The following is a 26,502-nucleotide window of genomic DNA, read 5'->3' on the forward strand; positions in this document are numbered from 1 at the left end:
GACCACCACACCATCATGCCCCTTACTTCCAATGCTGACAGAACACACTAGCTTATAGCGGGGTGGGGTGATGTCCTTGACCAGGTCCCTGATCTCAGAATGGCAGCTAGGTAGGCACACTGGCCTGGATGGTAGGCCACACCAGCCAGCTTGGAGGGCAGGTAGGTCTGCATCAGTTCCTCTGCCTGGACACAGGGAAACTTCACCTCTGGGCTGGCTGACCATGAGGGAACCTGGAAGGAGGAGAGGAGGGGGGCAAGGGGGTGTGTTTGCAACAAACAGAATTTGAGGTCAAATATGCTGGACATAGACCCCTGAGTTGGAGCATATGATTTGGAACCCTGGTATGGAAAATGCAATGCAGAATCTAAACACAAGAAAACAGCTTTATAAACTGCATAGTGCTGTGTGGATGGCAGAGATTAATCCAGTTTTCAGTCTATAAAAAAAAGTGCCTTGGGGCCCACAGCCTGGCCCACTTACCCTCATTGTACCCACAGACTGCTGGCCCGTACTTGCTCCTGGATGGTGCAGATTGGTGGACGGTGATGCAGTTCCAGTTGTGTCCTCGTAGATGTCCAGTTCTGTAAAAATATGGACAAGCATTGAGGTGAACATTTGCTGAATGTCGACTGCTGGGTTTGTCCCAAAGGTGACTCTGAGCAAGGATTTGGGTACAAGAAGTTTATATGGGAGGTAACTCAGGGAAACATGGTGAGACAGTTGGGAAGGAAAGATGATAAAGGGTGTGGGTGGGCAGGTTACCCCTGGCAGCAACTGGAGATCCGCCTGCCGTGGTCCATGCAAAAGACAGTGGAACACACCTCAGAATCATGCTACTGAGGGACAAGGAAGCTGGGCATTTATCCACCACAAGCCTACTCCCTTACTGGCTGAACAGGCATGTTTGGCCTCTCCTGAGTGGCCTCAGTGTTGGCAGCCTGAAAAACCCTCAGGTAAGAAACCTGGAACTAGCAAGGCACATGGAAACTTCTGGCAGGTGCTTCCAGGGTGGGCAGGGTGTACAGGTGGCAAATCAACAGCATTCCGTACATGATCTCCCTTAATGCTTAGTCTTTAGGGATCAGTAGCAAAGAAATAGATGTTAGAGAGGTAAAATAGTGATAGGAGAAAATGGTGTTATTGCACGAGGCTGGGCTCAAATACAGTGTCCCCTCCCCACTTATCCCCCCATCCAGCACAGTGGACAGTAAGTGTTGCCGTGGTGACTGATGAATGAATAAAGAAGCTGATGGAATCCACAAGACCATGGATTAGCTACCACTCCTCTGTAAAATGAGGGTGCTAATTCCTTTCCTCCCAGGTGGCTTGGAGGAGTATAGGAGATTGCGTATGTAAAGTTGCTCAGCTGCCTTCCTCTGCCCCTCTGAGGAGACTGGGGGTCTTTACAAAGAGGCAAGCCTTCAGGCCCAGTTCAGTGGTTCTCTGAATCTCTGAGTAAATGGATCTTTTCCTCCAGGGACTCTCCAGAATCTGTCTATTGGCTCCTTCCACTAGCCCTGAAGCCTGTCCCGGTTTCCCCCGTGCTAAAGCAGTGAAACACACAACGGCCCACCTTACCTTCATGCTATTCCAGTATGTTCCTTCTATTTTTCTCTCTCTCACCTTCATATTTTCAGCCTATCCTTGGAGAGCTGCCCATAAACTGTAGAGCCTCCGCTCTCACCTCCCTCCTGTTAAGGTCTGTAAATAAGTCTGGATGGCGCCTGGCATTTTTCCGGACTGCGGCACCCTCCACTTCTCACCCCACTTCCATCTGGCATGCACTCCCCTTCTACCGCAGCTGCCCCCGATAAGGTCCCTGGTGTCCAGAGGTCATTCTCAGCAGCGTTTGAAGCTGTGGTCAATTCCCTCCTTTCTGAGCCTGTTTCCTCCGTGAGATGGTAATTCCCACCTTCCCTGATGATTCTGAGGATTGCATGACTCATTCATTTGGGTATGGAGCAAATATGTCTAAACACCTGCTGTGTTTTCTGCTGGGTTCTTGAGGGCCTTGATTCCAGGGATGTGCACCTCCTCCTGGGCTCTGCAAATGCTGTTACAGCAACGTGCAAAGTCTTGCACTCTCCCTGATGCACAGCGGACACTCAGTGAGTGCAGGGATCTGTCTTTTCTTTCTATTCCCTCTGGGCCTCAGCTTACACACCCAGAAAATAGGCAGAAGGGGTGGGCTTGCTCTCTGAAGCCCTCTGCATCCCCTCTGGCCTCCTCCACTGGGCATACTTGCACTCACCTTGAGCTCCTGTGTGAGCCTTCGTGCAGCCAGGATGCCCCTGAGGCTGAGCGTGGGAGCTTCGGCCTTTGGACTTGTGGGAGCTCGGCTGGCCCCACTTCTTGATGGAAGACCTGATGAGGAAGCACTGCTCCCCTGACCAGCTTGACGGGCAGCCTGGGGAGATATGGGTGGGCCAAGTGGAGAAAGGAGGAAGCCAGGGCACTTGTGAAGGGGTCTGCAGGGTCTTGGTCTCAGTTACCTGCCCCTGCAGACATCTATACCACCCTGAGTTTGCACCCCAATTCAGACCTCTTCTTCCTTTCCACAAATGGGGCTCCATGTGGCTCAAGTGGTAATGCGCTTACCTGGCATGCACAGGGTGCTGGGTTTGATCCTCAGCACCACATAAAATAAAAAAATGTTGTATCCACTGAAAACTGAAAAATAAATATTAAAAAAATTATCTCTCTCTTCTTTCTCTCTCTTCTCTCTTCTCTCTTCTCTCTCTCTTAAAAAAAAAAAAGAATATAGGCTCTCAAGCTAGTCACATGGGAGGTTCAAACCTGAGCTCTGCCATTGAGCAGCTGTGTGATCTCGGGCAAATCACTTCACTTCTTTGAACTTTAGTTCCCATATTTGAAAACTGGGAATATTTTTATTCCTTTTCTCATTAGCTATTTGTTAACCACTTAACTCTGCACCATAGGCTGAAATATAGCACTGAACCTGTTAGGTGACCCCATCTGGTGGCCCAGAACTGTTAGATCTCTGCTGTCCTGGTGTCCATGTGCTGGAAGATAATAACCAGCCAGGGGTGTCAACTAGGGTAGGACTGCCCACAAGTGGGTGTTTGGAAATATTGAGGGATACTAACGCCTCCTAGCTGTGGGGATTAAATGAGATGAAGTGCATAAAGTTTCAAACCTGGCAGAGTAGGTGCTCAATAAATGCTTGTTAAAAGCAATGATCTCTGAACTCCACTCACCATACAGTGAAGTGGAACTGATACTCCGTACCCTGTAAAGTTGTTATAAAGACTTTAAAGTTAATTTAAATGAATGTGTAAATACAGCTTATCACATGGACATGTCTCTTCTTCTAAACTCTACAAATATTAACTCATGATTCCCATTTTACAGATGAGGAGACGGAGGCATGGAGGGAAGTTTAAAGAATTTGCCTAAGGTCTCATGGCTTGGATATATGGCTGCATAAGAATGTGCCTGGAAATCAGTAGGAACTCAATGGTTGCTTTGATACCTCTGGTACCGGTATATGCTTCCCCACATGTTGAAGTTTGAAAGCTTCATTGTGGAGTAGGGAGTTTCCAGGCTTGGTGTCAGTACAAAGCATGTTGGAAGGCTCTGCACGGAGCTGCTCTTGTTCCTGAGACCTGGTTGTGAATGAGCAGCTGAGGAATGGAGGATGAGAAGGGGAGAGGACAGGAGGCCCTAAGGGGTGAGATGGGGCGACAAAACCTTCCAGACGACTCTCTGGAGGTCACAGTCCAGAACAGCCATCCCAGTGGGCTCCTGTGGGTCAGGGAAGGGCACGGGGCAGTTTCCCTTATGTAACCATGGACTTCCTCTGCTGCACCTTGGCTTGTTAGCGCCAGGCCTGGCCAAAGAAGTAAGGCTAATTAGTCATCAAAGGAGGGGGAGGAGAGAGGCTGGGCCAGCGGGAGGCTTGCTTTGTGTGTCTCCTCACCCCCTCTGCCTTCTGGGCCTCTGCAAATCCTCTCTCTCAGGCTTCCCTGGTGACCCCATCTGGCGGCCCAGAGCTCCTGTTGCAGGCAGGAAGTCCTGGCTGCTTAGGGGCTGTGGGAGCCTGGGCAGCAACTTCTCCCCAGCTTCCCATTATGTGAGGTGGACAGTGCTGCGTCCTCAGAGGGCACAGTGAGCCTTAGATGAAGCGACTGTGCATCCAGCTGGCAGAATCCCAGCTCAGAACATGTCCACTTGAGTCATCGTACTAGCTGCTGTCAGTGCTAAAGCAGACCCCTGCCGTGGGACAGCGCCGCATCATCTGTAAACCCCTTTCCTCCAGGATCATGTGGTTAATCCCCAGCAGCCCAATGAGGTAGGGTAAGACTAGGAACCCCACTTCACACATTGTAGAAACTGAGGCTCAAAGTGGGAACCAACTTGACTAAGGTTACACAGCATATCAGATGTGGAACTAGGATCCAAGTCTGGGGAGATTCAAACCCAAACCTTTACTCTACTCAAATATAGGTGAGAGCAATTGCCCCTTGCTGGAGGGGTAGCTTCCCTCTGAAGGGGCCTATTTTCTGCCTGACTCCCCAAGCTCCTGCCAGTCCCAGGACAGCAGGCCCCAGCTCTGCCCAGCCCCAGGTCTAGGAGCAGGTCTTTTCGGGTGCTGGGCCTTAGTTTTCTCATCTGTGACATGGAAACAGGACCTCCTTCCCTGCAGGGTGGAGTCTCAGTGAACAAGGGTGCAGAGCTGGGGTGGGGGTCTGCAAATGGCAGCGATTCCAACCCTTCCTTACTTTCTTCTCAACTACCCAGGAATTGGAGGCCAAGAAGGTCACGCCCTTGTCCGGGGGCTCTTTGGAACACTTGTCCTTGGCCCCATCTAGACTTCTGGGATGTCATTTCTGATGTGGTTTCCATACCCCAGACTCTGGGACCAGGAACAGGACAGAGTGACTGCCAGAGAACAATAGAGACTCAGAAAGAGAGGATGTGGCCTCCTAGCCCTGGGGTGAGGGTCTGGCTCCCAGAGGTGCGAGGACCCACCCAAACCCCATAAGCCACCTTCCACCACCTGGGGACCCCAGCCCACCCCATCACCTCCCTTGCTCCCGGCTTCCCCCGTTTCTCTTGGACCTGTGCTTCTCTTTCCTGTGTTCCATTCCTCATCTCCTTCCCCTCCTCCGTCGTCCAGGGACACCCCAAGCCCTGCACATACACTTTCCCATGGTGTAGACCCCGTGACTTCCTAACAGGCTCCAGTGTAAGTGTGGAGTGTGACATGCCATCACCAGACAAGGCTAGACCCTACTGACTTCAGGGAGCTGAAGGTGGAAGCTGCTCCATGTCCCTACCTCCTGGCCTCTGTCCCAGGGCCACACTCAGGGGAAATTCTCCAAGGTTCCCCTGACCTTTAGTAAGAGGGAGATGTGGCTCCTGGGACCCAGCCACGAGACCCCAGGGGTGGACAGACCTCCCTGGCCCTGTCCTCTGCCAAGTCCTCACGACTGGCCCAGGGAATAGGGAAGACACCATTCTTGTACCCAGAAACCAGTGACAGATACAGAAATGAAGACAGAACTGATGCAGAGAGGAACCCCAGTTATAGACATCCACTCCCAGAAATCCACGCTGACATCTAGGGGTGCTGATGTGCAGCCTTGAGCTATGTAAGCATGTGCTGTCATAGCTACATGCACCAGGCACAGATGTGCACACCCAGAGACACAGATCTGTACAGCAGCAGAAGCTGCATTCCCGTGGGACTATGTGTGCCTATGGAGAGGCACTTTGTCCCTGGGAAAATTGTGCACATGCACAGCTATGGCATTTGTGCTGATTTGTGCTGAGACATGGATGTATATGCTCAATGAAGACATTCACTCAGAAATCTTTGAATATATCCATAGGGAGAAATAGACACATTGACAACAGAGTACATACAGATTTAGAAGTAGAGCCATAGATACATTCACAGAGACAGAAGCACTGCATGTGTGATCCATGAGTGTGTGCAAAGATGGATTTGTGTGCAAAGAAACAGATATGAATGCACAGCAGTGAGTAGTCACACAAGAGCATATTCACACTCAGAAAGGGACAGCCACACCCAGAGACTAGTGTACTTGGTGTTCGTTACATAGATGTTGAAGTGACTCACATACCCAGGGAAGAATGTGCCCAGGTGATGACAAATGTACACCCAGAGATGGGTACACATGTATGCACAGCAACAGAAACACACAGCATCGGTTCCCCGACCTTGGATGATGTACTCACAACCTTGTGGAGCTCACACTCCTTCAGAGACATCCTGTGTCCCCTAGCTCCGGGGTTCTGCAGAGCCAGCCATGGAGGGAAGGGTAATCTTATGGCAAGAGACCCCCCCTAGAAGTTTAAGAGTGGGTCCTCAGAGCTCAGCTCGTGGGAGTTGGCACAACAGGGCCCGACAGACACCCAGGCGCCCAGGGTTGACTGTTGTGGGTAGCTTGGACACACCCTAATGACCCTGGCAGGTGGCAGCCTTTGTTCCTTCTCCACCACCTCCCCTGGGGACCAGGGGAAAAGCCATGACGAGGCTGCTGATTGGAGGGAAAGGCAGCCTAGCAGCAGGAGGCCCCACGCAGAGGTCACTTCAAGGAGAGATGGGTTAAAATGAAAAATACAAGAAGCCCTGAGGTCTGTGTAGCATTTGGATTTCATACAGATGGAATGTAGGATAAGGGAGAGCACACCTCCAAACTCCCTGTGTGCAGCGCTTTCACATGCACCACCATGCCTTGACCCATTCTGTAGATGCCACTCTCCTCATTTCCCAGATGAGGACAGAGGCCTGGAGAGGTCAAAGGACTTGTCCAAGGTCACACAGCTAGTAGCTCCCACATTTTTTATTTGAGCCCATGTGGTTTCTGTTTGAGGACCTTCTTCCTTCACCACTATACCAGACCATCCTGGATTCCAATAGGAAGCTGTTGTGGTCTGAATGTTTACATCCCCCCAAAATTCATGTGTTGAAATTCTGACCCCAAGGCAATGATATTAGGAGGTAAGAACTTTGGGGAGACCAGTCAAGATTGGTGTCCTTAGCAAGGTGCAGTGGCACGTGGCTATAATCCCAGTGCACTGGGATGCTGAGGGGTCAGTACAACCCTGGAAGAGGTGACAATTTTTTTTTTTTTTTTGGTGCTGGGAATCGAACCCAGGGCCTTGTGCATGCAAGGCAAGCACTCTACCAACTGAGCTATACCCCCAGCCCCATGACAAATGTTTTTAAAGGCTGAGTAAGAGTCCACCATGGGAGGATGGTGCAGAAAGAAGAGCTATCCAGGCTCAGGGTACAGAATTTGCAGAGAAGTGAGAGAAATGGCAGTGGCCAGCGGTGCAGCTCAGTATGGGGAGATGAGCTAGGAAGGCATCCTGAAGGACTTTAGATTTCATCCTGAACAGAGAAATGACTTGGTCCTATTAGCTTTCTAGAAAGATTGGAAAGTGGTTTGAGGGTGGGCAGGGAGCAGATGAGGATGGGGACCCAAGCCAGTGAGGAGGCTGTTGCAATACTGCGGGAGAAATGGCAAGCTTAGGTTACTATAGTTTTGGAAGCCTTTCTGAGGAACAAGAGGGAATGAAGCCCAAATGTGACCAGTAGGTGTGATTATGGGGGAAGGTAAGTGAGACAGACCCTTATGTTTCTGTCTTGGTTAGCTGAGCTGTAACCTGAAAGAGGATGCTCCAGAAATATGAGTAAGGTCTTGGGGTGTTAAAGAGTTCAATTTGGGAACTATTGATCTTGGAGGACCCAAGGGCCACTGTGGTGGTTACTAGGGGATGGGGTGTAAATGATAAGGCCAGGAAGAGAGGCAGTTGTTCTATGGAATGGGATAAATGTTTCAGAGGTGGATGACTGGGGGATATTCAGCACAGGGGGTAGTCACAATGATGATGGCAGCCTTTTATTATGGGTGGCTCAGAGATGCTGCCATGGCCTGCCCTCATCCCTGGGCATTCTCCATTCCCTCTCTACTTACATCCCTAGGATTTTGCCTCAACTTTGGGGCCCTGGACAGGTGGGTTGGACATGCCTTGGAGAGAACGTACTATATGGCCTACGGTCAGTGGCAGTTGGCAGTTGGGACATGAGCACAGGTTCTTACCACTCAGGTGGAACACCCTGAGGGTAGTCAGCACTGTCTCGGAGGTGCCCCTGGGGTTGGGCCCTATCTCCCACAGTGGCACCCTGCCCACTCATACAGTCTGAGTTGCCCCCCACCCCAACCCATGTCATTTCACATCCTTCCCTGTGCTCCTGGGGATCGCTTCCCACGCTTCCTGTCACAGGGTCTTCCCAAGGAGGAACTCACCCCAAGACCCCAGGGCCTGTCTGATGAGGGGTGCATCGTGTGCTGGGGAGGTCAGAAGTCTGCAGCCTGGCCCCTGGCCTGAGCTGGGTGGCCCCCTCCCTGCCCTTCTCTCATACCCACAGTGGGTAGGTATGTTTAATAGAAGCTCAGCCCTAGGCTGCCCAGAACCTTTCTTTTCTGTCAGTCAAGGCCCACAGGTGAGCCAACCCTTCAGGCTGACCACTCCTGATGCTCCTTGCTGAACACCTTCTAGGTGGCCTCCTGTGCTGGCAGCCAAGGGCTCCTTGGGGACTTCCTGACAGAAGGGTAGGCCAGAGGCAACATGTGGTCTGGAAAATGGACATCTGAGTCCTCTAGGGTAAATAGAAAACATCCTTGTTGGTTCTCACACAAGGCCAGGATGGCTGAGACATCCTTCACGTGATCTCATTCAATCCTCCCCACAAACTGCAGGCAGCTGCTGCCACTACTCCTTCCCCAGCAAAGAAGCTGGGCCTCCAAGAACTCAGGTCACTTTCCCAGACCCCCTCAGCGAGGCAGCTGTAGAACCAGGATTCAGACCTCAGTCTGTCAGAAACCAGAGCCCAAGGGCCTCCTGGAAAGGAGGCTAGTTTCCCTCCAAAGCCCCTGTGCCTGGCCCAGGCTCTGCAGAGGTGGAGCTTAGAAATGCATGTTAAACTGAACTGACCCACAGGGACAACTCTCAGAGAGAAAAAAGGCCCTATTTCCTGTTGGACACAGAGCCATGAGGACATTTCTGCAGCCCCAGCTCCTTGCCCAGGGTCTGGCTCTGGGCATAGTGATGTTCAAGCAAGGCTTGTGGATCAATAAAGGAACCAACATGTAATATTTCTGGCCAGAATGCTCACTGTGGCCCAGAGCTAGTAGGAGCTGCACAACATAACTCAGAGCCAGTTCTGCTCTCCTGCTGCATTTTTTCATCAGAAAGACTTTTCCTTGTCTCCTTCTGCCGTCCTCCTTCATTCTCCTTCTGTGTTTAATTCTCACATCTGAAGGAAGCTTGTCCATTTGTTCCATGCATTTGAGGTTCCTTCTGGTTCCCATAAGGGAAGAATAGGAAAAACCAGTAGTAAGTTCCTACTGTATGCTTTACCTCACATTCTCATTCTCTTTTCACAACCGTCCTAGAATGGACCCACTGGACTATGAGAAGCACAAGACCCACACAGGTTAAATGACTTGTTTAAGTCACCTGTTCAAGTTAGAGGCTGAGCTGGGATTGATCCCAGATCTGCCTGGCCCCGCTACTTAGGCCCTTTCTCTACCACCCAATTTCCTTCCAGGTCCAAGCTGCTTGCCTTCCTGACAGAGTCTGGCCAGTGCAGATCTCAGAACGTGTCAACCTGGTGACACTAGATCCGTCACCTTAGAGTGGAGTGAAGGAAGCACCTGGGGATCAGCTTACTAATTCGAGGGGCCTATGAATTATTCACGCCACTATTAACTTGGAGGCCCCTTCAGCCTCACCTCTCTTTCCTCTGCTCCAGACCCTCAGATCCAGGCTCACCTGAACTCTGCAGCCCTGTGGGGTCCCCTGGTGAGGAGATGCTGACAGAGCTGGGGTCTTGCCTGCTGCTGGCTGTAGCACTGCTGGGCCCAGGCCCCAGGGCCCAGGCCATGAAAGGTAGGAGTGCCTGGAGATGTCAGAGCCAGGAGTGGGGAGTAGGCAGAGCCAGGGTCTCCTGAGGTTTCCATGTGAGAAACCAGAAAGTAGGAGGCCCTTTTAGTGGAGGCTAGCTGAATTGAGGATTTGTTTCTGGGATGGGGAAGAGAATATTTCTTTAGAGCCAGTGTCTGCCGGAGGCTTTACCTACATGATTACATTTCATCTTCACAACCAACTTCGAGGTGGTATCAGTCCTCATTTTACAGGAAACTGAGGGCTAGCTATGTTAAGGAACTCATCCAAGGCCACAGGATCATGAAGGGCAAAGGGAATGGCCCAGAGAACTATTAAAGTTTCCTCACAGGAACAAGTCTTTGTCCTCCTGAGGGCCGGCTGCATTCCCACTGCCAACTGCGCCGGAGTCAATGTTCCTTGTTGTACCATTCGGTAGGCTGGGCTGATAGAATTTCACCCTTCTGTAAAGGATGCATGGAGGGCTCAGCAAACAACTGTCAGTGCCCCATCGTCCTCAAGCTCAAGGGGGCTCAGTCACCTCATTGCTGGCAGAGATGGGATGGACACTCACGTGTTTCAGCCCATGCCTGAGCAGCAGGAGGAGCTAGTCATTCCCATTTTCCAGCCACCAGGGTTCCAATGGCTTTAGAGTGACCTTAAGGTTCAGCATGCCTGGCTGGGTTCTTGTGGACAAGGTCTGTACTTGTCCTGGTGCCCTGGGCCACCTGAGCTGTAGGAGTTCTGCTCTGATACTCTTATGGCCTTTCCTGCCTATGGGCAAGACTAGGGGAAGGACAAGGACAGGCACTGGATATAATGTCTCTTTATCCTCTTGCCATAAAGGCGTGAACCAGACACTATTGCTGGCACTGGCCTGCCCAGGGACCAGGCAGGGAGCCGACAATGTGACCCCAATGTACATCTGTGCAGCCAGCTCATAGCTACCCAGCAAAGAAGACAGCAGCATCCCCATTTTATAGGCATGTGACTGAGGCACATGGAGGTCAAGCGATTGTGTCCTTTCTCACCCAGTCTTCCCCAAATAGCAAACTTTCTCATTTTTCTTGGTCAAACTCAATATCATCATCTCTGTAACTCTTGTCCTTCACCTAATACTGTTGGCTCCAGACAGATCAGCTTCCCTCACTCTGGACTCCAAAGTTCCTGTGTAGCCATAGCACAGTCACACTGCACCCTGTCATTCGCCTGACTCTCCCATCCCGCCTCTGCACCCTCCCTGAGCTGCCCAGGAAGCCACCCCACATCCCTCATTAGCCTTAGTTACTTTCTTGCTGGGGCATGCACTTGCTGCATGTGTCTCACCTCTGGGGACTTTAGTCAAGTGTATTCTTCAGGACACCTTTGGGTGCAAGTGACAGAAGCTCAACCTGAATGAGTTTAAGCAAAACAAAGTAGCACTGTGAATGGAACCAGGGAGGCAGGGGTGTAGCTGAGGTGGCTCAGGGATGCCAGCAGCCAGGACCTGTTGGTCCCAGGGCCAATTTCACTTTTCACATGATTCTTGCAAATTGCCCACCAGGAGTCTTTCATAGACCCCATGCCTGGTCCCACCCAGGGCTCCCACTCTTAGACTAGAGACTATAAAGGAAAGGAATCCCATCCCGATGTTCTGAGCAGAACTCTGGCCTCCACCTGAGCACAGGCACATCCAATAGGCTGGTCCTGCATTGGCAGGCTCCAAGGATGGCCCTGCTAGGCTCATGTGTCTGCCTGCAGGGCAAGGAAGGGGAGCAGGAGGTAGAGGGCGGGTGCTGAGCAAAGCAATAGATGGTAAATAGCTTCCCTCTGCAGCTGTTTTCTCATATGTAAAATGGAGTCAGTGACACCTGCCCTGTCTTTCATGGGGCTGCTGTGAACATTATTTGAGGTCATTCACTCCCTCATCCATTTGGTAAGAAGGCACTGATGCTAGGGCTTGGGATATAGCAGGGAACAAAAGGGACCACAATCCTTGCTCTCATGGAGCTTCCATTTTCATGGAGGGAGACTAGCAATGAACTGAATTACCCAAGTAAAAGCATGTTAGATAGTGATGCATAGTGAGAAGAAAAATACAACACTAAATCAAGAGTGGAGGAAGGAGTGGGAGGGGCTCTTGATTGTGAGTAGGGTGGTAAAATGTCATAATAAAATTTGAATTACAAAAAATTTTGAACCTATACAAAGTAAAGAAAAGTTGTATAATAAATCCCTTTATCTCCATCAACCAGCTTCAACAGTTAACATTCTACCTTTCTTGTTTCCCATTTTGATGGTTCTAGAAGAATCTAAAACTGATTTCATAGTGCACACACAAATATGTCAGGATATACCTATATCCTAGAAAGACATAAAACCATATTAACCCCAATATCATTATAATGGAATAATTCCTTTAATTTTATCTAATATTCTGTTCATGCCCAGTTTTCCCTAATTATTGCCTGAAGAAGTCTTTTTTACAGTTCATTTGTTCAAATCAGAATTCAAAAATGTTCATACATTATATTTGTATTTGACTCTTTCAACATAACAATGTGTCCCCCACCCATCATTTGTTGTTAAAGTATCCCGAATATTTAATCTTATACAATATCCTATGTTCTGGACTTGGCTTAACATATCCCTGAAGTGTCATTAAAAATGTTTGTCTAGGGGCTGGGGTTGATGCTCAGTGGTAGAGTGCTTGCCTCGCAAGCATAAGGTACTGGGTTCAGTCTTTAGCACCACATTAAAAAAATAAATAGATAAAAATAAAGATATTGTGTCCATCTATAACTAAAAAAAAAAAAACTAAAAAAATGTTTGTCTAGGCCAAGTGCACATGGGGCCTACCTACTCAGGAGGCTGAGGGGCCAGGGAGCCTGGGCATTGCTTTCAAGATCAGCTTGGGCAATACAGTGAAACCCATGAGAAAAAACCTCCTAACTTAGTTCATTTTTTTAAAAAGTTCCTCTAGAGCTGGGGATGTAGCTCAGTGGTAGAGCACTTGCTTAGCATGTATGAGGCCCTGGATTCAGTCCACAGCACAACCTCATACACACACACAAATCCCCCTCCATTTCACTCTAACTTATAGATAGATCCAGAGTCTTTATTAAATTCAAGTTCCTTTATTTTATTTTTCCAAGAAGACTTTATAGGTGGTGGTATGTATTACATATTGTCCAAGGTTGCACCTTGACAATAAGATTTATTGGTGGGTTCAGGAATTATTAATCTGATTCATCCATTATAAATTTCCATATTAACTTTTTTTTTCTTTTTTAAAAAATATTTATTTACTTGTAGATGAAAAGGCTTGAACCCAGTGCCTCACACATGCAAAGCAAGTTCTTTACCATTGAGCTCCAGCCCCAGCCACTTAACTTTTTCTTAAGTACTAGGCATTGAACCCACTGAGCTACATCCCTAACCCTTTTACATTCTTAATTTTTTATTTTGAGACAAGATCTCACTACATTACTGAGGCTGCCTTTGAATTTGTGGTCCTCCTGCCTCAGCCTCCCGTGTGTCTGTAATTATAGGCACAGGCCGCTATACCTATCAACTTTTGTTATTTTTAAATTATAAACAATTTCAAACATTTAACAAAGTCAAAAGAGCTTTATAGAGACTACCTATATACCCAACCATTTAGTTCTTACCTATCATCAATATTTTACTCAGTGATTAGAATAGATATTGATGATGTTTATAGATCCAGTATTTCATTAAGATTTGCAAAACTATGATTTTCTAATGCTGTTATTCTTTCTGCAGCTGTCTATAAAAATAATTTTCCCTCACCAGCTATTTGGTTGTTTGAAAATCCAGTCCATGTGGGAGTGGCAAAGTAGAAGCTTAATGTATTTTCCTTTCTACTTATCAATTTTCCAAAAATAAATTAGTGTCTCAACAATCTCTAAAAGAAACCAATAAGTTTCTTTTGCATCACATTATGAATTCATGAGTTTTTAAAAATATATTTGATATGTTTCAACCTACTGTAGTAATTATTCTTTTTTTGATGCTCAAATTGTACCTTCTTTTATAACTTTTAGTTCCTCTGTCCTTTCACATAATCCCAGCAGTCTTTGGTACCTTCTTTGCTCTTTAGCACAAAGCTATTCAAGTATGTTTTATATATTTCTTGTACTAGACCTAGTATCAACCATTTCTCTAAGAAGCCCTGGTTCAATTGGGCATAAAAATCTTAATCTGAAGTCTAGTGGTATAAAATGATACTGAAATATCATTGCTTCTAGGCCTGTTTAATGAACAGAGTATTTTTTTGGAAATAAAAATAAATTTTAAATTCAAATTGATATGTTCAATTCATATTAAGGATACAGAGTTTTATTGCAGTATTTGGATCTCTCATCTCTTACACTGAAAATTCTGCTTTGTATTGATATTAGCATATTTATTTTCTTTGTTCCAAAATATTATTTTCTTTGTTCCAAAAATATTATAATACTTTTAATAATATTTGATATTATTACTAATAGTAAGACTGCTGAATATGGTTTAAGATTTATTCATGGTTCATTTTGACCTCAGGATATATTCTACTAGGCAGGTGCAGTTAAAGTGTAGTATGACTTAGGAGTCATTTGTAATAATTTTTTTCCCATGAGATTATGTCTCCAACTTGACACAGTTAGGTTTGCTTCCAGTGAGGATATTTAGGGGTTTCATTAAATTTTTTTTTTTATCTTTTAAAATTATATGAATTATTTTCTGGGATCACAAGTCAAAATGATGAAATAAGGTGAGTGTCATGAGGACTGGCCATCAATATTTCCTGTATTTTGTATCCTTCCCCTGACACAGAATCATTCTTATTAGTTTCCTTTTGTACTCTTTTAAAAATACAAGCGAATGTGTATGTACCTATGCCCTTGAATGCTGTAAACAGACTGCACGTTTTCACTGAAGGGTGTTGTTGTTATTAATTTTTTCCTTTTTAAAAAATTTGTTCTAATTAGTTTTACCTGACAGTTCAATGCATTTTGACACATTGTACATAAATGGAGTATAACTTCTCATTCTTCTGGTTGTACATGATGTAGAATCACACGGGTTGTGTAGTCATATATGCACACAGGATAATAATGTCTGATTCATTCTACTGTCCTTCTTACCCCCATGCCCCCTCCTCTTCCTTCACTCCCCTCTGTCTAATCCAAAATACCTTTATTCTTCCCTAGCCCCTCCTTATTGTGAATTCACATCTGCATATCAGATAAAACATTCAGCCTTTGGTTCTTTGGGACTGGCTTATTTCACTTAGCATGATATTCTCTAGCTCCATCCATTTACCTGCAAATACCATAATTTCATTCTTCTTTAAGGATGAGTAATTTTTAAATCACTGATAGCACATACCCAGGACCTGGCACATGGTGCAGTTTTATCCAGGGTTGAGGGCCAACTGCCTCTGTTTTCCTTTCTCACTTGTTTTGTTCTCCACTTACCATTATTTCACAGTCGGCTCATGTGTATTTTCTGTCTTTCCCACCAGAATGTAAGTTCTGTGAGGATAGGACTTTCTGTTTTGTCCCTGTTGTAACCCTAATGTCTAGAACAATGCCCTGACATCTCAGACAACATTTGCTGAATAAATAAAAAAGAACGCTTCACGAGAATTTAAAGAATATATAAATCCATGAACAAACACACGGATAGGCAGACTGCCTTGGGGCAGGGCCTGCACCAGGACCCAGCCTCCCTTGCGCATCAACACATCAACGTCCCCAGCACTGATTCTGGGCCGTCCTTCTCTCTTACCCCAGGTGTCAAGTGTGGGGGTGTGCTCTCAGCACCTTCTGGAAACTTCTCCAGCCCCAACTTCCCGAGTCTGTACCCCTACAACACGGAGTGCAGCTGGCTGATTGTGGTGGCCGAGGGGTCCTCCGTGCTGCTCACCTTCCATGCCTTTGACCTGGAGTACCATGACACCTGTGGCTTCGACTTCCTGGAAATCTACAACGGGGCCTCTGGAGACAAGGGCAATCTACTGGGGAGGTTCTGTGGCCAGGTGCCCCCACCCCCCTTCACCTCCTCCTGGCACGTCATGGCTGTCGTCTTCCATTCCGACAAGCATGTGGCCAGCCGTGGCTTTTCTGCAGGCTACCAGAAAGGTCAAGGGGGCTTACGGGTGGGAGGCTGGCTCCGGAATGGAGGTGGGAGGAGGGCAGTGGGGTCAGGGGAGGTCTGTACCTGAGTGTGGAAGCTGTGCTGTGATCTTTGACCCTGTTCCTGGGCACCACCTCTGGGCTGGAGCAGCATGACCTCACTGACCTGGTGGCCGTGGGCTCCCACGCTCAGGCAGTAGTCCTGTGCCTCTCTCTGTTGCTCCTGGAGCCCCCAGAAGGCCTCATCACGTGCAGGAATGAGGCCTGGATGCTCTCTACCTTGTCCTTCTTGTTCTATGTCATGGCACCAGCTTGCTGGGGACCCTGCTGCTGCTTCTGCTGCTGACGCTTTGCCACATCCCGCTCCTTCCTGGCGCAGGGAGGCCCAGGGCCCGGGGCAGGTGCACATAGGTCTGTATGCAGCAGCGACTCCCCCTCCCAGGACCTTTCCTAGAACTGGCCCCATATGTGGGGTCTCTAACCCTCACTCCCTCAAGCAGGCATGTCACCTGCAGCACAGGATGGCGCAGGGAGCCAAGGCCTTGCTCTTCTTGCCTCTCTCCTCAACTCCTTCCTCGTGTCCTCAGGCTTCTGTGCAGACTCAAAGCTCTCCCTTCTCCCAAGGTCAAGACCAAAGACTCGGTCAGGTCAGCCCAAGCAACAGACAACAGCAGAGGCTCCTGGTTCCCAGGGTCCACTCACAGCAACACTGGGGACTTGGGTGGAACGCCCAGTCCCTGCTGAATTTAGAGGCACAGAACTGTGGAATGCTAAAACACAAGAATCTTAGACTGTTATCCTGCCAACCTGTTATCTCTGAAGTTTCAGCAGGTCACCTGGCCCCAGCAGCCCCCATCCTGGACTCTGGGAACTGGTGTGTAAATGCCCAGTGCCCTCGAGACATAAACTGTGCCCTCTGGCCCAGAGCTCCTCATGGGGTTCAGCAGCTACCTGTCCATACCTCCCGTCCCTGTCTCCCTCCCTCACACCTATGTTCCCAGATCTCTCAGATAAACTCCTTGCACTCTGATCTTTGTCCCCGGGGTCTTGCCAGTGAACCCAAACTCAGGTGAGTTACTTACCTGCTCTGCTCCTTGATCTTCTTACTTAACCTGGGAAACAGCAACACATGCCCACCAGGGTTAGGGTAGAGATTTTAAAAGGTGGAGTAGGTGCTGAGTGCTGGGCCTCTGCCTGTGGTGTACCAAGCTCTCAGTGGACGGTGATGAGGTTCCCATGACATCCCTGTGGGAGCAGCATTTGGGGGCATCTGGTTCCCAGGGAGGGAGGAGGCCAGGAGGTGTGGGGAGGGAAATTCAGTTCCAGTGGGCTCCCTTGCAGATGTGTGCGGTGGCGTCTTGACTGGTCTATCAGGGGTCCTCACCAGCCCCGAGTACCCCAACAACTACCCCAACAACGTGGAATGCCGCTGGGTGATCCGGGCTGCAGGGCCTGCCACCATCAAGCTGGTGTTTGTGGACTTCCAGGTGGAGGGCAATGAGGAGTGCACCTATGACTACGTGGCAGTGCTGGGGGGGCCTGGTCCTGCCCACGGGCACCATTTCTGTGGTGGCACCAGGCCCCCCACCCTCGTGTCATTGGGCCACGAGCTACAGGTGGTCTTCAAGTCCGACTTTAACATTGGAGGCCGGGGCTTCAAGGCCCATTACTTCTCAGGTAGGAGGAGCTTCACCCGGATGCTGTGCCTCCCTGTATGCCTCTAGAGGCCACATTTTTCTGTCCCTTGGGGCCTTGGGCTTTCTGCATTCTCTGGATGCTCTAGTTCACACTTCCTGGCCAATAGCAAGGCATAAGCATGTCACTTCTTCTGTGAAGACCCCCCCCCCCATTCACTCAGAAAGAATGAATGAATCCCTTCCTCAACTCCTTAGCAAATTTTTTTCACCATGATCTAGTGCTTATCATTTGCACATGTCATTTATATATCAATCTCCTCCTGCCTCACTGTGAGTTCCTCATGGGCTTATCTTTTTATGTAGCTTATAGTAGGTACTCAATTAATATGTGTACAAAGGAACAATGAATGCTTGGAGAGTTCTCAGTCCAGTGGGGGTGATGGCTAAGACAATGATAGCCCATTGTGACATGTGCTAACAGTAAGAATCGTGGGGGACTTCCTGGAGGAGGAGAGAATTGATCAGTGACTTGAAGGACTTCACCAGAGGCAGAAGGGTGTTCCAAGCAGGAGGAACAGGGTTTGTAAAGGCATGAAAGACAGTATCTGGTGTGCTCACAGTACTGGAAGTTGTTTGGTAAGGCTGTAATAATGTAGGAGGTGCATGGGTGTGTTAGCCTTCTGTCACTGTGACAAAATAATGTATAAGGAAGAAAGGTTGATTTGGGGTTACAGTTGCAGAGGCTTTTGCCCATGGTCACTTGGCCTGTGGTCTCTGGGACTGTGGCGAGGCAGAACAGCGTGGCAGGAGCGTGTGGTAGAACAAAGCTGCTCACTCATGGCAGCCAGGAAGCAAAACAGAGAGACAGGGAGGGGCCCGGGGCCAATATGATCTTTAAGACTCTGTTCCCAGTGGCCCAGCTTCCTCCCATAGGGGTCACTTACAGATTCTACCACTGCCCATGAGCACCACAGGCTGGTGACCTGGCTTTAACAGCCAAAAGGAGGTGGAGGGCAATAAGGAGTGCACCTATGACTATGGGGAGGACATTTAGTCAATCCACAGGAAAGGGTTGTGAGAAAAGGGCAAGGCTAGGTCTGAGCTGCCTTGTCTGTCTACCAGGGAGCTTGGACTTAACTTTGAGTTCATATTTGAGGTGTTATTACTGAATTCCTAACAGGACCAACATTCTTGAAGGGATTGCATTTGGAACGAAAGTCCCAGCTTTCAGCTAGTTTCAGTTTATTTATTTATTTAAATTTATTTTAATTTTAATTTTTTGGTTCCAAGGATTGAGCTCAGGGGCACTCAACCACTGAGCTACATCCCCAGCCCAATTTTGTGTTTTATTTAGAGACAGGGTCTCACTGAGTTGCTTAGTGCCTTGCCATTGCTGAGGCTGGCTTTGAACTCTCGATCCTCCTGCCTCAGCCTCCTGAGCCGCTGGGATTATGGGCATGGGCCACTGTACACAGCTTAGTTTCAAGTTAAAGCAGACTTCAGGATCGGTTGTCTGTTTTGCTGGCTGTGGTGTCCATACCTGCCAGGGAGGTCACTGTGGGGCCCCTGCAGTGCCCTCTCTGAGCTGGCACAGCAGAGGGGGCCTTCTTTACCCTCCTCTCCGATGCTCCTCCCACCCCATTCTCCCCCACCCAGGAGAATGCCAGGAGGTGTACATGGCTGTGCGAGGCAACTTCTCCAGCCCCCAATACCCCAGTTCCTACCCCAACAATATCCGGTGCCACTGGACCATCCGCCTGCCTCCTGGCTACCGCGTCAAGGTGTTCTTCCTGGATCTGGACCTGGAAGAGCCCAACAGCCTGACCAGGACCTGTGATTTCGACCATCTGACAGCCTTTGATGGGGCCAGTGAGGAGGCACCCCAGCTGGGAAACTGGTGTGGCCACCATCTGCCACCACCCATCACCTCAAGCCACAACCAGCTCCTGCTTCTGCTGCACACGGACCGCAGCAGCACCGGCAGGGGCTTCTCCGTGGCCTACATTGGAGGTCAGCTGGGGTCAAGGGTGTGGGTGCACTGGAGTAGGGGGAAGGCAAGGCTCTGCAGCCAGCTCTGTGTGACCTTCTCCCTCCATCCTGCCAGCTCGTTCTGATCCCATGGATGGCCTCTGCCAGCCCTTGTTTGGTTGGGCACACCACTGCCAACTCCTGGGACCTTGAGACCACATAAGGATGGCCCTTGCTTCTTTCTACTATGGCAGGACCCTCCCTCTCCAGCTTGAACTCCACCATTCTAACTCCTCCCTCCTGGCCCCTTCTTTCATGGAGCCCTGGCCTCTCTCTTACTGTGGTTGATCCCCTGGATCCAGGGGTACTACACAAAATGTGGCAATACTGTTTGTGGAAACAAATGGCAGAGCCATGGAGATGCCTACAGCCCTGTTTGTATCATTTGGAAATACTGACTGAACAAATGGCACTAGTTTTTCCTCACACAAAGAAAAGTCTGGAGCTAGGCAGCAACCTATTGATCCAGGGACTCAACAGGATTCCAAGTGCTATTTCTGGCAGACTCGGCCTCATGGTTGCAACATGGCTGCCACCAGTATTATGCCAGACATCCTGTCCATGTTCAGGTTTGGAAGAGGGTAGTAGATGTGCCAGCCACATGTCCCAGGAAAGCAAAAAGCTTTTCCAGAAGCTCTCACAAGATTTTCTCTTGTCTTTCATTGGTTTACTCAGTCAGATGGCCATACTCTACTGCAGAGGAAGCCAGTATTGGTGTTGGTTAGTTTTGTCAGTGAAGAGAGGCCACTTCTTCTCCCCTCCTCCCACCACCCTTCTCTGGATCATGGCCCTAGAAATGCCTGCACTCTGGACCTATCTGTCCTCTGCCTAGTCGGGCAAAGCTCCTTGCTGTGCAGATATGGAACGGGAGGTGTTGGAGGGAAGGGACTTCACTTTCACTGTGGTCACACGGGCAGTCCATGGCACAGCCAGGACTAGAACCCACTCTCCTGCCTTTGTGTGTGCCTGAGCAGGACATGGGGAGGGGATCCCAGGGCTGGACAGACCAGAACCACATCCAGAGCTGCCATTTGCTGACCACCCGAGTGGGCTCCTCTGTAAGAGGGGTTGATAAATGCTCTAGACGCCTGGCTCTGAGGACGTCTTTCCTTCAAGGGTCTCAGACTATTCAGCATTCAAAAGATCTTTCCTTTTTCTTTTCTTTTTATTTTAGTTGTCAATGGACCTTTTATTTATATGTACTGCTGAGAATTGAACCCAGTGCCTCACACATGCCAGGCAAGTGCTCTACCACAGAGCACAACCCCAACCTCTTTCCTTTCTCTTACCCCGTACAACAGGGGAGTTGGGGGCCCTGGCGATGGAGAAGGAAACAGAGCTGCAGCAAGCCGGTGGTTGGGAAGTGACCTTGGGCAGACCCACCCCTCTGGGCCCCAGTGGGCTCCATCCCTGCGGGCAGGACAGCTGTGGCTCTGCAGGCTGATCCCCTCCCCTGATTCTGCACTGTGGGGGGGGGGGCATGCTCCAGAAAGCCAGGTGCCATTGGGGCTCTGCCCCAGGGAGCTGGCATCTGCCTTCCTCTTTGGATCTCAGTTTTCCACTTACAAAATGAAAACATTGACTGAAAGATCTTTAGAGTCCCTCTTGCCTGTGATAGTCTTGTTCTCAGTCCTGAGCCCTCTCCCAGCTCTGTGTGATTTAGGACAAGCCACTTCTTTCAATGCCTCGAGAGACTGAAGGTTGGGGCAGCTCTAATCCTGGCTCCTGTTCCAGGGACTTCAGTGCAGGGACTCCCCTCCCTCCCCCCAGATCCCTTTGGGAGCCCAGGGTCAGACAGGGGTACTTGTGCAGGGCCAGGTTCCAGATGGGGCCAGACTGCGGGCGGCCTCCCCACTGGGAGGGCAGCCACAGCATCAATCAGGGGTGACACACAGTTCAGCGCCACCAAGATCATTGTGGGAGACAGCCAGCCCATAAATCCCTGACTGCCCAGACACCAGAGGCTGAAATGTGTCTGAGGCATTTCCCGCAGAGGCCTGAGAGGCCAGTCTCTTTTCCTCCCACCAGCCACCATCTTCCTTTCCCCTACATTTGCCCCTGCACCCTGTATACACACACACAAATACACACACACACACACATACACACAACACACACTCATACACACACACACACAAGTGCATATGATGCTCAGAGTCATACACACAGTGCTGACTAGGAGGTGTTCGGGGAGCTGTCAAGCAGCAAGAGCCCCCTGAGAAACGTCAGACTTGGGAATTCTATAGACTCAATGGTTAAAATCCCAACTCTGCCACTGCAACCAACTTCACCTCTCAGAATTTCAGTTTCCAAAACTAAAATAGGTTTAGTGGTGTCCACCTCATGGGGTCCACCCACAGTGGGGGTCCCCTTACCACCCTCTTCAAAACTGCAATTCTTAGCCTGTGGATGCAGCTCAGAGGCAGAGCACTCACCTAGCACCTACCACACGAAAGGCCCTGGCTCAATCCCAGTACCAGATGCACCCAAACCCCCTGCAACTCTCCTTCCTCCTCCCTACACTGCCCTTCCTGTCTTCCATCCTGGCTTGATTTTCCACTCTATGCTATGTGTGTTCTACCTATTTATTGCCTTCTGCATCAACTAGAATGTAAGCTCCACGAGGGCAGGGATTAATCCCCCCCATTTCTGTAACTCTGGTGCGCAGCTATTTATTGAATGACTGAATGAGTGTTTAAGTGAATTGGTGGGCACATGGCAAAGTGATTGGCATGAGGTGCTTTTATTATACTTGAGAATTTTCATTTACTCCTCACTCCACCATTCATTCAGCATTCGCTGGCCTGTCCAGTCTGCCCTGGACTCAGAGGACCCCAGGCAAGGATAAATCCCTGACATGGTGCCTGTCCTCGGGTGCTTCCAGTCCGATGGAGTTAATAGAGTGGTGCATGTGAACACCCCATGCTGCGCCCTGTAGGACTCCACAGGAGTCTTTCTCTTCCTAGGCCTCTCTCCCCATCCACCACCCTTTGGGAGGGGTTGAGGTGGGAGGGGTCAGACTACCTGCCCTTTAGGCCTTTAGCTCTTCCCTCCCATTTCCAGTGGTGCCCATGAACGTGAGCTGCTCACGCACGGACTTCCAGATCCTGATCTCGGCTCAGGTGCTGGCCCCACTGGAGCGGACCAAGGTCTACCTAGGTAGCCGAAACTGTGCTGCCCAGGAGGTCGACAACAACTTCCGGATCCAGGCTCGCTTTGACACTTGTGGCACTGAATCTCAGGTAGGGGTGAGATGGGGAGGAAGGAGAGGAGGAGCACGGGTCTGGGGGAGGGGCTTTGGCCCTGCAGAAAGGCACCTGCCTGCCCCAGCTTCTCCTCTGGCTCTGGATGCAGAGCTCACCCCTTCTTGGCTTCATTTATCCCAACATCTTTGCTTAGTGTAGACATAGCACAGGACTCAGGTGGGGGGATTGAAGAGGGGGTCCTGCTGGACAGCCCAGTGACAACCTACAGCCTCCCCTGGTGCTGCTCTCAAAAGCCCAGCATGGTGGCACACGCCTATAATCCCAATGGCTCAGGAGGCTGAGGCAGGAGGATTGTGAGTTCAAAGCCAGCCTCAGCAATTTCACAAGGCCCTAAGCAACTCGGTGAGACCCTGGTCTCTAAACAAAATACAATATAGGGCTGGGGATGTGGCTCAGTGGTTAAGTACCCCTGGGTTCAATCCCCAGTCCCCACCCCCCCACCCCCACCCCCTACAAGATAAAGGCCTGTTGGTGAACACCACTTAAGATCTTTGCTGCTCCTCCCCTTCTCCCTCCCTTTCTCCCTCAGAGCTCCCCCCAGGCACCCAAGTCCCTACTTCTTTAGTACACAAGGCTGTCAGGCTCACTCCTGCCCACCCTCCCCAACCTGGGATCCAAATCCATCCCTGGGCTCCACAAACAAAAGCATCTTTCAAATAACAGGATCCACTTTCCTCCAAAGGCTGTGAGGCTCACAAATGAAACTTTTCTACTCTCCTTGGATTTTGAAGGCCATGAACCCAGGCATAGGGCCCCCAGAGAGTCACTGACCAGTGCCCTAAGCACCCTCCAGGAGGAGGTCAGGAAAGACAGTGGTGAGAGAAGGACCAGTGCCCTCTGTTGCAGACACTCTCCAGTCTTGGAATCTGGGCTGACTTGGCAGAAACCACGGGCTTTCCAGCAGATGCCATTCGTCCTGCAGCAGGAGCCACTTGTAGGCCTCTGGTCCCTCCAGTCTGCTCCTCTGCTTCCTGGTTCTGAGAGGAGAAGTGCAGGGGGGCTGGTCTTTGCTGCAAAGACATTCTGCACTCATCCTTGCTCCATGCCCTGAGTCCCTGGGGATTTTCTTGGAACAGAACCACATTCCAGAGTCATGGAAAGATGGAGACAAAGAAATCCCAGAAACTCCCAGAACCAAGGACCAATAGACAGAAACAGAACCACCTCAGAACTCAGGGCTGCAGAACCATAGAATCGTGGAGTCAGTAGCTTGGAAATGTAAAACTTGAAAACCTTGGATCATAGATGCTTAGTGTAACCCTTACCAGCACCAGACCCATAAGGCCGGTCTCTACATAGAATTGCTTTCAAAGAGGCTCAAATGGCCAAAAGCAATAATAAAAAATGAAAGCCCAATCTTTCTGTGCTCATTTGAAAACCATAGAGACTTGACTTCCCAACCTAGATAACCACATGTCCTTCTAAAGGCTCTTACTCATGAAAGACCCCCACCCCCTGCTGAACCCCCTCCTCATCTTATATGGTTTTTCTCTCTTTTCTTCATTATATAGATTGACTTCAGCCTTCTTACTGGGTCCCATTTTACTCTTGGCTCCTGTCTTGCTTCGTCCCATGTCCCCAAATTTCAGGACAAAAGTCCCTTTCAGGGTATAGAGGCAGACAGACTGAGGCTCCCTTGGGGACATGGGAATAGGGTCCTTTGGAAGCCCAGAGAGATCCCAGAAGTCACCTAGTCTATAAAACTCCAGATTGTCACACCCTTCAACCCTTCCCAAGGGGTCGCCCAGTCTTGGGAGATGGGAGCTTCCTACTGCCTGTGCTGCTACCTATTTTAGGTGGCTTCAGTTTTTGGGAGCCCTGCCTCTGCAGCAGCCCCCTTAGAAGGGACAGTTTGGGTGGCCCAAAGAGTCTACTACAAATGTGACATGGTGAGGAGTGGCCTTGGGTCACTGCAGCCCCACCCTCCAGACCCCACAGACTGCTCACTGAAGTGCTGCCCCACAGGCCCTGGTGCCCCGCCAACACAGGGTACCTTGACCCCTGCCTCCGTCATTCTTGGGGTGGGGAGGCAGCAGGCTCCCCAACATCTCATTCCACAGTGCCTCCTCCCTACCCTAGGGTACTGTCTCTGGATGTCCAGTGACTTGAGAGCAGGGACTCGTACTGCACACACAACTAGGAGAGAAGCCTCCAGAAGGAAGGCCCCACAACCCCAGGGACAAAGCTGCTAATTGAGAGGCAGGAGAGTTGCTCCTGAGCCTCACTGCGGGCAAATCATTGCTCTCTTGGCCTTGGTGGTCACCCACATTTGTCACAGATGGGGGCTGTCTAGATGCTTTTTGGTTTGAGTAGCACAGTTGAACAGTTCTGGGTGAGAATACGGTCTCTGTCACTTGTATGCTAGGTGACCCCAGATAAGAGTTAACCTCTGGGCCTCAGTTTCCTCATGTGTAAAATAGGGATATTAATGAGAATTATGAGATAATGCACTTAGGCTACAGAACCTGGAACATGATAAATGAGCCCCCAACTGTTGGCCGTGGTTATTGCTACCGCCTTTCATCAACCTCACCTCATCAAATCTGATCCTCTCCTTCCAGACAGCCCATGCCCATAGGGCCCCTTTTCTGGATGGGGAACCAAGGCTCTGAGTGAAAGGGAATGGGTGGCTGAGTGAGGACCAGAACCAGGTCTATATATGCCTAAGGGAACAGGTCAGCCTGTGCTCCATCAGGTGAGAGCAAGTGCCCTGTGACCCCACAGAGGAGAAACAACACCTCGGTGATCGTCAGTGTGCTGTACATCGACTTCTCGGCCCCTGGGCTGGAGGACATCCATGAGTACGAGGTCCGCTGTGAGCCGCGGCGCAAGGAGGCTTCTGTCCACCTGCTGTCTGGCTCTGACTGGCTTGGACCTTATGCTGCCACTGCTGAGCACCTTCAGGAGGCACCCCCCAGGGAGGAGGTAGAGGCACTGGAGGGCCCAGTGACCGTGGTGGCCCAGGACACCAGTGACATCGTGTTCCTGGGCCTTTGCATCCTGGCTGGAGTCCTCATGATCACTGCTATCGTGGTCCTGATGCTGCTGTGAGCAGGCAGGGCAGGGGCTTGCTTCTGGCATCCCTGGAAGGCAGTCGACTTGTTGGTGACCAAGAGCAAGTCAGGTCCCTCTCTGAGCCTCCATTTCCTAGGGACCACCCCTCTGCCTTGCTCTCTCACAGTGCTGGCGTGAGGCTCAGAACATGAATGGAGAAGGGCTTTGTAAACTGCAGCCTGCCGTGTGGGGGCCCAATTGTGGTTATGATTAAGGTTAAAAAATATTCTGCTCCAGAAAAGGACTCTCCTGTGTGTGTCACTTGTCGGCTTGGACAGCTGTTGTCGCTGGTGGTAGTGTGGGTACCACGGACACATTCTGTAACTTGTATAAGTGCTTCATTAACTCGGGGCACCATTCGTTGCTCACCCCAAGCCTTCACTAGGAGGAAGTCCAGTATCTCTCCAGGGCCTCCGGCCTCCTGAATTGACCCGGGTACCTCAAGACCTC

The 26,502-nt window shown here is 49.9% G+C and overlaps 2 protein-coding genes across 3 annotated transcripts in view; both read left to right on the plus strand.

The window, feature by feature from the left end:
• Positions 1-15,846, plus strand: part of CYB5RL (cytochrome b5 reductase like) — a 41,918-nt gene extending 26,072 nt beyond the window's left edge. The window contains exons 7-8 of one of the 2 annotated variants that reach the window (XM_081306171.1): positions 501-610; positions 15,726-15,846. In XM_081306171.1, the coding sequence (XP_081162297.1) occupies positions 501-590 (90 nt within the window). In that variant the 3' untranslated portion in view covers positions 591-610; positions 15,726-15,846. Of the gene's footprint in view, positions 1-500; positions 611-1,199; positions 2,612-15,725 lie in introns of those variants that run through there. The other variant, XM_081306170.1, reaches the window with a different exon arrangement.
• On the plus strand, positions 544-26,183 carry CDCP2 (CUB domain containing protein 2). The gene is made up of 7 exons (XM_081306176.1): positions 544-610; positions 9,815-9,951; positions 15,726-16,073; positions 17,409-17,744; positions 19,361-19,714; positions 22,796-22,974; positions 25,723-26,183. The coding sequence occupies exons 2-7, from the start codon at positions 9,873-9,875 to the stop codon at positions 26,047-26,049; spliced, it is 1,623 nt and encodes a 540-aa protein (XP_081162302.1). The 5' UTR covers positions 544-610; positions 9,815-9,872; the 3' UTR covers positions 26,050-26,183.
• Positions 26,184-26,502: the final 319 nt, after the last annotated feature.

Source organism: Spermophilus citellus, assembly GCF_964194105.1.
Source record: "Spermophilus citellus genome assembly, chromosome: 9".
Lineage (NCBI taxonomy): Eukaryota > Metazoa > Chordata > Mammalia > Rodentia > Sciuridae > Spermophilus > Spermophilus citellus.

Coding starts and splice junctions, on each gene's coding strand:
- CDCP2 (XM_081306176.1), top strand. CDS start 9,873: ATGCTGACAGAGCTGGGGTCTTGCCTGCTGCTGGCTGTAGCACTGCTG. Junction 9,952..15,725: donor CAGGGCCCAGGCCATGAAAG/GTAGGAGTGCCT, acceptor CTCTTACCCCAG/GTGTCAAGTGTGGGGGTGTG. Junction 17,745..19,360: donor CAAGGCCCATTACTTCTCAG/GTAGGAGGAGCT, acceptor TCCCCCACCCAG/GAGAATGCCAGGAGGTGTAC.